The sequence below is a fragment of the Pollachius pollachius genome, assembly GCF_949987615.1.
Source record: "Pollachius pollachius genome assembly, chromosome: 1".
Lineage (NCBI taxonomy): Eukaryota > Metazoa > Chordata > Actinopteri > Gadiformes > Gadidae > Pollachius > Pollachius pollachius.
The window spans coordinates 39803363-39814803 of record NC_136934.1 but is presented as its reverse complement, the minus strand read 5'-3'; the positions used below and the strand labels follow the sequence as shown (position 1 = coordinate 39814803).

The following is an 11441-nucleotide window of genomic DNA, read 5'->3' as shown; positions in this document are numbered from 1 at the left end:
AACATGGCGCCTGCTATCGGTGATGGTAGGAAATGCAATACAACTAAATTCCACATTTAACAGAGCGCAACAAATGCGTAACCTAAAAAGCTCATAGCACAATTATTTGGTTGAAAAGAAAATTATATTTATTTTTAGGTTTTACCTTAAACATCTCTTCTTAATTATATCGTGTTATTGCACACCTTGCATTCACTGACCTGCAGTGTTGTGTGACAACCGCACACTCAGGAGACGGAGGAGGAAAGGCGGAGGAGGGACTCTATGTTTGTCCCACAAAACCTTTTCACGGCGGCACCAGATCCGCAAAAAATCGTATATTTTCAAACGTACCCATGTAGTCGTCGGCTCTTCTGTTGGGATTCCGAGGGTAAGTTTGTGTATGCTTTTTCTAAGACTAAACTTTTGTTGAAGAAACGACGCTGATCTGGGCCTGTCCCAGGACGACCAGGCCAGGTCTAAGTTACTATTCTCTTCACCCCAACTTGGTTTCCGACCTGCTGGGATAATGTTGTCAGACATCTGGGAATATCTATCATGCTTAAAATACGTGTATATCATGTGTCTTAAGTTGTTGTTGTGTATTTAAAGTGAATGAATACAGTAACAGCTGTAACATATGTTTACTGCCAATGTGCCTTAGAAGCATATTGCGTGCAAATGGTGTATGATGATGAGGTGAATAAGATATTGGCTTTATCATATGTGTTTGAATTGTTAACCACTATGATCAGGACTGTATTCTTCACGCGTTATAGCTATGACATTATAAGTCAGTGTCAACGTTGTTTTGTTAGTTAAAATAAAATGTCGTACAGTGAGAACAAAATATTTCTGTGGGCTCGAATAGAGTAACGTAAGCCTTTTCTATGGACTTTAATGTATGGAGTCTATATAAGCAGAGAGTTTCTATATATGCATCAGCAGGCTTTTTTATTTATAAAGTTAGCAGTTCCTATTCAAAGGATTATAAACATAAACACAGTTTCCTACATGTTTTCCCTTTAAAGTTAGATCAATCCCAGTTTTCGAAAAGAACAGTGTACAATGGAATGGCAAGGTTAGGCTTAATAGCTTATAAAATGTTATATGTGATCTGATACCTGATTGTGGAACTGGCAGCAACACGCCTGAAATTATACTACTTTCATGCACCTGGTTATTACACACCCTGTAATATTGCTTACACTTTATCATCATACAAGATCTAAACATTTAATCTCTCTGAATGTTTCTCAATAGACTAACAGACCAGAGATATTTAAGTGAAGTCTCTTTATTTTTATGCACAGTGCCATACCAAAAAGTGTAGTCTAGTGTGCTACTGTGTATTGGATTTGCATATCCTCAAATATCGTCATAGAGTCGTAATCAAATCACTTTCTTTGTTCAGGTTTGTGGGACTTCAAACTGTGAAGCCAGGCTTCCCGAGTGACCTGACTGAGGAGGTTGGTGGGTGGGGGTGGGGGGCTGATGGGTATTGTTCACCTGCTGCCGACCCTCACATCTCCACGGAGACGAGCCCGGGGCATCAGGAATGTGGATGGAAGTTTGAGCCAGCCGATTCCAACGTTCAGGCCAAGTTTTTATGATTTTGAGCCCAGGAGACACGTGTCCCAGTCGAGAAAACCATAATCGTAATAATACAAATTCAGACCACATTACCAACCAACCACTACGATGAGGACGCCCGGAACGCTGTGGGTGTGCGTGGCCATAATTTGGGCCAAAAGTTGCCACGCCCACAGCCTGTTCACCTGTGAGCCAATCAAAGTGCCACGCTGCCTTGGAATGCCCTACAACATGACCTTCTTCCCCAACATGATGGAGCACTATGACCAGGACGTCGCAGCCAATCAGATGGAGGTAGGTGCACTCAGAACCTCCTGACCCTGACCAGTACTGTACACTGTACATACTCTTGAGTTTCCCGTCTTTGTGTCGTGAATGTTCATCAAGCCGATAGGAAGAAGGCCCAATAACAATGTCATCCAATGATGACGCTGTTACTTCCACCACATCTTATATATACCCCCAGCAGGGAAAGGAGGGAGGCCTGCTCATGAAGCCTATCCGTGCTGTGGCTTCTGATCCCAGTTCCACCACAGTGGACTGGGACTGTATCTTGTGTCCTGGTATTTCTACCGGGCCCAGGGTTCAGTTACAGGCGCCTGTTGTTTGTTCAGTCATGTGAGGGGAAGAGTGATCTGCCGAAGGATTCTTTGTGGAACATCTGGCTGAGAGGTGTACAGTGTCTTCTTATTTCACAGCAACCTCCAGCCACAGGGACACCGTCGGCTTTGTTGTGGGATTCCTTTGATTATCATTTTTTTTGGTGGAAGGAAGGGGAGGAGGAACACACCCCACCCAGTCGCACACAAAGCCTAGCCTGCATACCACACTCTATACCCCCCTCCTCTCTCTCTCTCTCTCTCTCTCTCTCTGTCTCTTACCCTCTCTCTCTCTGTCTCTTACCCTCTCTCTCGCTCACATAATCACTCACTCATTTCCCCCCTGTACACAATGCTGCTAAGTATTGTCTCCAAGGTGACTGTCATACACACGCACGCACGCACGCACGCACGCACGCACACGCGCGCAGGCACACCATCCTCAATTGAAATACATAGCACACAAAACATACCGACCATGTGGCCACAATTATTATTGCCCTATGGTTTTGATTCATAACCTTAGGAATATGTTCAACTTGAGCTGAACTCAAAGAATACTTTTGAGGGTTATCATAGCAGGTAGCAGAAATCTGTAAAATGTTTCGAAAAGGGGCTGACCTTCCCAATGCCTCTATCTAGATTTCTACTATTTTTCCAACTATCAAAACGTGCTCAAAGAAACAAGTCCTTTAAAAGATTCCCCTTTACCCATCAGCGTTAAATGCTGTAGGCTGCTAGTCTTACTGAGGTCCACACAAATTCAACGAAATTGAGATCACATTTAGCCAAAATAGTGAAAATACATTCAGATACTGTCCTTCAAATAATAAGTTATTTTACAGTCGCATGATATACAAACAGACTTTTAGGTTGTGAGAGACAGCAGCATGAAACACATAAAAAGTTTCTATGCATGTCTGTCGTTTTTAGAAAGGTAAATCCTTGCAGCCTTGGGAATAAAACTCCTCTGCAGAGGATTTAGCCCCTTAGAGGAGTAAGTCGACTCCTGCCTCCTAGCCCTGATCCATCCGATGACACTAAACAAATAAAACGCGGGGATTGTAGGAGAAGGCAGAGCTCATTCGGATGAATTCTGGGACCTGCACAGCAGAGCAAGACAAGGACGCCCTCTGTCTGAGAGCGGGGCTGTCAGACCCCCAGAGAGGCTGTGTGGGCCTACAGCCAGGGACCGTTTAGAAAGCAGCGAACACGGACATTGAATAGTGGAGTTCTCTGACTTCTACAAGACATAAGAGCCTGTGTGTGTGTGTGTGTGTGTGTGTGTGTGTGTGTAGCTGTAGACACTTACACCCATGAGCGTTATGTTTTTTAAAGCTAATCATTGGCGCTTACATTGTTTCCACAATGATTCTTAATTACTATCTTGTATAACTTTAGTAGGAGTGCATACAAATCATTCGGAATCCTGATGTACCGCTTTCCATACGATTGGATTTTGATGTATTTCTCATGATGAACTACGAACTGTAATATGCTCAGTCTTGCAGATATATTCGCTTGATGTATGGATTTGTGTTCCTGAAATGGAAGGAATAAAAAAAAAAAAGGTCAGAAGACAGCATTGTGCTGTTGTGGTTGATTATGTTCATCATAACAGTATGCAGCTTCATAAAGTACTGTCAGAATGATAGGCCCTTGATGTGTAAAACACCTTTTAGCAATTGAACTTGGATAAAAAAGGGCAAACGTATATACAACAATACTTTTACTAAATACACTTGAAACTTTGGGCCATGCTGTATATTCAAAAGCAAACAAATACTGTGGCAACCGGTTGGAATGGACCCATCAACCCAGGCCTCTTGTCGTCTAGCGGTCCACGGATGGGTGGTTTTCCCGATAAGCTATTTAGCCGTCCATTTCCTGTCTGACAGACCCATGCCCCTGCACTTGGGCGGTGCGCCTCCACTACGCTGCTGTAACGGAAGAGGTTGCAGAATGGCCCTTGAATGAGGTCCTTTGTGGGGTGGAAACTGGGACCTCAGAGCTCAGCCACTCCGGCTGTGGGCTTCAGTACCGTGGGGAGGTTCTGCCTTTCTCCCCTGAATAATTTGTGCTGGTCCTTAAAAACATATTTGCAGGATTGTCCCTGGTCAGGGACATCTGTTGATGAACACAATGTAGAATAGGAAGAAGATTAACTCTGTGTTTGTGTGTGTGTGTGTGTGTGTGTGTGTGATGACCATTTAATCTTTCACATCATGCTGGGATGCTAGCCTACATTGTACATTGAGTCAAAAATGCTGGGTTTGTTAACTAAGCTAGTTAGCCTGGGTGATGTAGCGTGTAATGCTTACACTGAGGCGCCTCCATGTTCTCATACAGGTCACAGCAGCAACTGCTTACTGGAGGTGTACATACACTTACACATACCATACTGTCTCCAGGCGTAAAAGCCGTGGGCAAATTCAACCAAAAATCTGTAAATAGCTCATTGTTGTTTTTCCAACTTCCCCTTCCTCAGAGCTGATTGATAACAGATTGAAACAGTGAAACCTTCACAGCTTCAATCTGCTGCTTTTGGAAGATATTCCACAACATGGAATCATTTATCCCATTCCTGGAACGTTGGAAAATCCAGACCAGGGCTTCCTCAAAGCCCTCAAGCTCTGGCTGATAAGCAAAGAAAATGGTTTCAATGTGTCCTTGAACAAACTTGATGTTTGTTTTGAAAGTAATCAGTGGAATTCAAAAATGTGATTATAAATCCTATTTTTTGCAATAAACAAAAGCTTTAAGACAAAGAAAATGATATTAATTGTTACCATATTCAATGACTCAACAAGCTAACATGAATCTAAACAGGTATCCAAAAACTCTGAGTAATATAGTTCTTGACAAACAGTGAAGTGGTCCATTGTGTTCATCCATTGACGGTTCATCAGTTTTGTTTTCGTCAGCTATGATCGTACATAGTCGCTTGGAGGTTTATCCAGAGGGGGGAGCAGGAAGAAAGGAAGCTTAACTGCACAGCACTGAGGTTAAGATGCTAGGATGACTCATAGCTCCCACGTAGGATGTATCAAAAGCATCTTACTTTCATTGCTCTCTTACCCAACACCAAGAGCTGAACTGCTCTTATATAGAACAGATCCTCATAAGGGATTTGGGGGGGGAAAAATGGTGATATTTAGGATTCTCTGCTTCCATAATACTTGTATTGTCAGGTGAACTCAGAAATCGTTTTTTTGTAAAAACATTCAATAGAATGTTAGTCACAAACTTTGCATCAACTATGTTCTGCTTTATTTGGTCGCAAAAAAAAAGAGGCAGACCTGTAGAACCTAAACCGTTACGTTAAACCACCCAAAAAATGTAATATAAATAAAATATTAACATCATCGCAATACATATCATATTGCCACAAATAAACGATTTATTGTTTCTGTGTAACCCTGCTAACCATGTTCCTGTGCTCCCCCAGCCCTTCATGCCCCTTGTGAACCTACAGTGCTCTCCAGACGTGCACCACTTCCTCTGCCAGGCCTTCATCCCGGCGTGCACAGAGGGCACCAATGTGCTGCGTCCGTGCAGAGAGCAGTGTGAGGCCGTGCTCGCTGACTGCAACAAGCTCATCACTACCTTTGAGGTCACATGGCCGCCGGAGCTGCAGTGTGACAGGTAGGGGACACTGCACCGCCGGGGTGAGGGGTGTGCACTGCAAATAATACTACACAAAAACCGGAACTAATCAGTGCACAGGGAATGGTGTCTTTGACTGCTTAAAGATGTTTTTGGTCCCTTACCTGCATAACATTGATTAACTGCATTCGATTTTGTCGTCTTTACAAGATCTAGTCACATATAGTTAGTATATAACTAGATTTCTGTCCGATGACGACTCAGTGAATAGTCGTATGCATTTTGCTGCTTTGCTGCCACAGATTGGAGACATGCAGCTCCAGTGGCTCAGACGTTCCCCAGACCACGGCCAAGAGCTCCTCATCCACCAAGAGGGACCTGGGCTTCTGGTGCCCGCTGCAGCTGAAGACCAAGCCGGGCCAGGGCTCCCACTTCCTGGCCTCCCCCGACTGCGCCCCGCCCTGCCAGAACATGTACTTCACGCCCCACGAGTTGGAGTTTGCCAAGAGCTTCATCGGCGTGTGTTCCATCATCTGCCTGGCCGCCACGCTCTTCACCTTCCTCACCTTCCTCATCGACGTCAAGCGCTTCCGCTACCCCGAACGGCCCATCATCTTCTACGCCGTGTGCTACAGCTTCGTGTCGCTCATCTACTTCCTGGGCTTCCTGCTGGGCGGCACGGCGGCGTGCTCGGCGGCCACGCAGCCCGGTGCACTGGACACGGTGGTGCTGGGCTCCCAGAGCAAGGGCTGCTCCCTGCTCTTCATGCTGCTCTACTTCTTCTCCACCGCCGGCATGATCTGGTGGGTGATCCTCACCATCACCTGGTTCCTGGCCGCCGGGCCCAAGTGGAGCTGTGAGGCCATCGAGAAGAAGGCGGTGCGTGGCTTCTTTGATTCGCTGGATTCATTTCACTTTGGGGAGAGGTTTTAAGAGGAAAAGGAAACCAGGAAAGACTTTGAGAGAGGAGTTTCTGTAATGCTACCCATATAGTTGGTTTTGAAAGTGCTTAAAAAATGAATCTAAATACATGATAATTCAACATTATGAATTATGAAATACATTGCAGTAGAAAGGTGAGAGGAGAAGCTTCTGAAAGGGGAGATCTATATTGTGCTCATCTTGACTGGCTGAGCCACGAGAAGCGGTAATAGACGTTGCATTAATATTTTGTTAGTAACTAGTAACATTTGAATAGTTACACATATTATGTACATGAGTACATATTGAAGATAAGTACTACCTTATTAAAATGTATAATTAAAACAGATACTTACTAAAACTATGCATATAAGTAACCTTAAACTAGCGACTACTCCCGAAGCAGTAATCAAGCAGGCATTCTGTGCTAACAGCGTTAGCGGGATGTGTGGCTGGGTGTGGTTCCCCTCTACAGAGGGCTAGCCTTCCTCTGTCTGTGCTAACAGCATTAGCGGGATGTGTGGCCGGGTGTGGTTCCCCTCTACAGAGGGCTAGCTTTCCTCTGTCTGTGCTAACGGCATAGCCATGATGTGTGCGCAGGTGTGGTTCCACTCTGCGGCCTGGGGGATCCCGGGGGTCCTGACAGTCCTGCTGCTGGCCCTCAACAAGGTGGAGGGCGACAGCATCAGCGGCGTGTGCTTCGTGGGCCTCTACGACCTGGACGCCCTGCGCTACTTCGTGCTGGCGCCGCTGTGCGCCGGAGTGCTGGTGGGCCTCTCGCTGCTGCTGGCCGGCATCGTGTCGCTCAACAACGTGCGGCAGGTGATCCAGCACGACGAGCGCAACCTGAGCAAGCTGAAGAAGTTCATGATCCGCATCGGCGTGTTCAGTACGCTGTACCTGGCGCCGCTGCTCACGCTGCTGGCCTGCTACACCTACGAGCAGAGCCAGCGCCGCGGCTGGGAGAGCACCTGGATCAACGACCGCTGCCAGGAGTACAGCATCCCCTGCGCCCATCAGGTGGGCCCAGCGGGGGGTTCAGGAGGGGACATCGTGTGTGGGGGGGGCATATAATATAATGATAATAATAATAATAATAATAAGAGTTTACTTTGATTGGAAAGTGGCCCAGATTTCGTGATTTTGTGATACAGGGGCATGCTAGACGTAGGTTACAGGAATAAAAATAGATTTTGTATGCTTGATACATTCCTACCAATTAATTCAATATTGTTTATCCAGGGTTATGGGTGGAATAAGTACCAGGTAGTAGCCAGATCCTTCGAATGGGTATTGTGCACAATAAATGGGGAGTTTTGGTTCAACTTACAACCAGTGGAAGTGAGAGCATGCGTGAGAAAACAAAGGCTGATGACATAGTCCGACTCCTTGTAGCAGTTTGTTTCCAAATTCGATTTAGGCAAGTGTCTGAGCAATACAGACACACTCTCACACTCACACACACACACACACACACACACACACACAGGCACCCACTTCAGGTCCCAAGGTTTCTGTTAAAATGTTGCCATTCGTGTTTGGCCTCTTTGTTCCCAGACGACAGAGAGCAGCCGTCCGGACCTGGCTCTGTTCCTGGTCAAGTACGTGATGACCCTGGTGGTGGGCATCTCTGGCGTGTTCTGGGTCAGCAGCAAGAAGACCTGCTCCCAATGGGCCTTCTTCTTCAACCGCACCCGCAAGAGAGAGTAAGAGGGCAACTTTTTCACACACCACCACACAAAAAGTGTAGTATGGCTGTATTTGTATTCAACTGAGCTGTATTATTGTATCCACCAATGGCTTAGTTAAATTAAAAGAAAAGAAAACTACTTATGCTCATAAATGCTATTTTAAAGAAGTAATGCATCATTTAAATAATTCAGGCCAATGGTTAGATAAAGTAAACAATAAAAATAACACAGATACTTAAGCGATTCAAGACCAGGACCACCACTGTTCTCTTATATGAATAACTTGAGCCCCATCACCCCCGTGTTCAATGTGTGTCTGCACTTCACAGCCCCATCAGCGAGAGTCGCCGGGTGCTGCAGGAGTCGTGTGAGTTCTTCCTCAAGCACAACAGTCGCGTGCAGCACAAGAAGAAGCACTACAAGCCCAGCTCCCACAAGCTCAAGGTTATCTCCAAGTCCATGGGCACCAGCACTGGCGCCGTGCCCGCCAACGCGACCGCAGGCCCTGCCTCCAGCGCCGGGGCCAACCCCGCCATGGACGGCCACCGCGGCCACCGCAACCACGCCGCTGAGCCACAAGCCGGAGGCGGCCCGAGCACCCTGGCCCCGGGGCTCTTCCCGGACCCCAGGGGGTCTTCAGAGACCTCTGAGAATCCGAGGAGGGAGCACCTGGACCGGGCGGCCTCCAGCCGAGGCTCCCGGCGCGGGGGGGAGAGAGACAAAGAGAGGGAGGCGGGGGAGAGACGGGGCAAGGCCGGGAGCTTCGGCAAGGTCAGCAGCCACTCGGAGAGCTTCCACCGCCTCCCAGACGGAAGGTGAGTCCGACACTGGAAATACTTTGGTCTTAAGTGCAAAATGTACACGACAAACTTTTCTTGCTTAGTATTATTTTAAGACTTTCTTTTTGATGGGGAAGTGAAGACACACATACAATTCTTTCCTGGGATGAAGTACATATAGTGTAATAACATTGACCTCTTTGATGTGTTGTGTCGGACTCCCAGGATAACTCCCAGGAGTGACCTATCAGAGGCCAGACAGCTTCCCAGTGGACAGCATCATCCAGCTTTAAACCTATCACACGGCGGCAGTGCCAAAGGTTCCTCCTCCCGTGTGGTGCACCAAGTACAGGAGGACGACAAGGTGAACAAGGATGGTAGCTACTGAGACGGCAAGCTATCCACAACCATCATCCATCCATCCATCATCCATCAATCCATCCATCCGACAGCGGACCATTGAACCAACCAAACAACCAAACCAATCTACTGTATTTTTGTTTAGAAAAGCTGTTACAAGCGCCAGCTGTTATCTGCGCACATTTGTTTGTGACAGACTTGGATCTCATTGTGTCTTAACATAACCACTTTATTATTATTCTATTTTAGCATTATTTTTTATTGTAATCGTTTAGGTCACAGTCAGTCATTAGTAAGCATGGTTTTAGCTCAGCTCAAGGGTTCATTCAGGGCCGTTTGCTGGTATATGTTAATTTTCTATTTTTAATGGTGTCTCCGTGTCACTTAGCTTTATTGTGCAATTAAGACAAAAGGCTTTACCACTGTGTGCGGCCTGTCTTTGTTCTCTATATAACAAGCAATAGAGTTGTTTCATAGAACACATGAAAAGCTGTTTGGGGATTTTCATAGAAACACTTTGTCGATGTAACTGCAAGCTGTAGTGAAAAAATGCAATATATATGTAAATAATGTATTGTTTAGATATGCACGTCTCTTTCACTGGGTAAGTCTTACACTGGGTGTCGTGGTGAGGAAGTCCTTTTGTTGCCAATCAAACTGCAAGACAGTAGTTTTTTTTACTTTTTTAAAAGCCAACTGTGTCATGAAAAGAATGTTTAGCAAATGTAGTCTGAAACCTTTTCTATCCTGTTTTTAAAATGCCTTGTTTACGTGATTCTACATGCATATTTCGAGATGATGCTGAGTTGAGATGAGTTAACTCAACTTTTCAACTTTTTCTATAATGCTATGTACACCCCCATCTTTATTTGTGATCAGGGGCGTAGGAATGAGTTTAACATTGGGGGGGACACATCGGAAACCTGACAGATCCGGTATAATTTTTAGGTGGGACAAATGCGCCTGTCTCCGATATTGGAGGGGACACGTCCCCTCCGTCCCCCCCGGTTCCTACGCCCTTGTTTGTGATCCAATCATTTTCCAGAATTTCTACTTTACACTTATGGCATTTGTAGAAGAACATACACTGCTTGGGAGAAATTGCTTCTGGTCATATGTTTTTATGGTATAGGCTACATATTAGTGGTTAAATACAATAAAAATAAAACATTTTAAATCACTTTGCACTGTGTATATCGAGGCACAAATCACACATTTGCAATGGTCTCAAATAGGTAAATGACTGGGTGGTGCTGTTTATGAGTTATTTATATAAATTACAGACCATATTCTTTCATCTCATCAATAGTCAGAATATTTGCTTATGACCCAGTATTTAATTGTCTGTGCTTTTAGAGTTTGGCGCATGGAGAACCGATTGGCCCAATGGCAGACATTTACCATTTGGGAGTACAAGTAAGATTGTATTTTTACGCAATTAAAGGGAATTATATTCTTGAAACTTGTGTAAGCCTAAGGCTATGACAATGGATAGCCCTAAGTCCGTTTACCGAGAGTTGATTTCATTTATATTGTTTTTTACTGTTTTTAAAAATGTATAGGCCTATACCTATGTATGATTCATTCAATTGTTTAGCCTAAATAGGCCTATGCCAATTTCTTATTTGATACAAATGTTATTGGATAATAAAATTAAGATAAAATAACGTGTTAACGTGTATTGTTGTGTCATTCATAATTAGTGAAACAACTTGACTTGCTTCGCAAACATCACATGTTGAGCGCGAAGTTCACTTCCTCTCCGTTTTGCCCTGCCTCCTAACCTCGTTCCCAGGCGATCTCCTCCCACGACGGAACGCATGGACGGGGATGCTCCAAACGACCGTTGTTGGCGAAAGAGGGCGGGCCAGTCAGTCAGATGGGTTTAGCGGTGAGAGAGGGTGTGACATGCG

The 11441-nt window shown here is 45.3% G+C and overlaps 1 protein-coding gene across 1 annotated transcript; it reads left to right on the top strand.

The window, feature by feature from the left end:
- The first annotated feature begins 235 nt into the window (after window positions 1-235).
- Window positions 236-11176, top strand: fzd6 (frizzled class receptor 6). The gene is made up of 8 exons (XM_079753227.1): window positions 236-370; window positions 1394-1866; window positions 5620-5816; window positions 6080-6656; window positions 7299-7718; window positions 8256-8404; window positions 8719-9204; window positions 9394-11176. The coding sequence occupies exons 2-8, from the start codon at window positions 1681-1683 to the stop codon at window positions 9554-9556; spliced, it is 2178 nt and encodes a 725-aa protein (XP_079609353.1). The 5' UTR covers window positions 236-370; window positions 1394-1680; the 3' UTR covers window positions 9557-11176.
- Window positions 11177-11441: the final 265 nt, after the last annotated feature.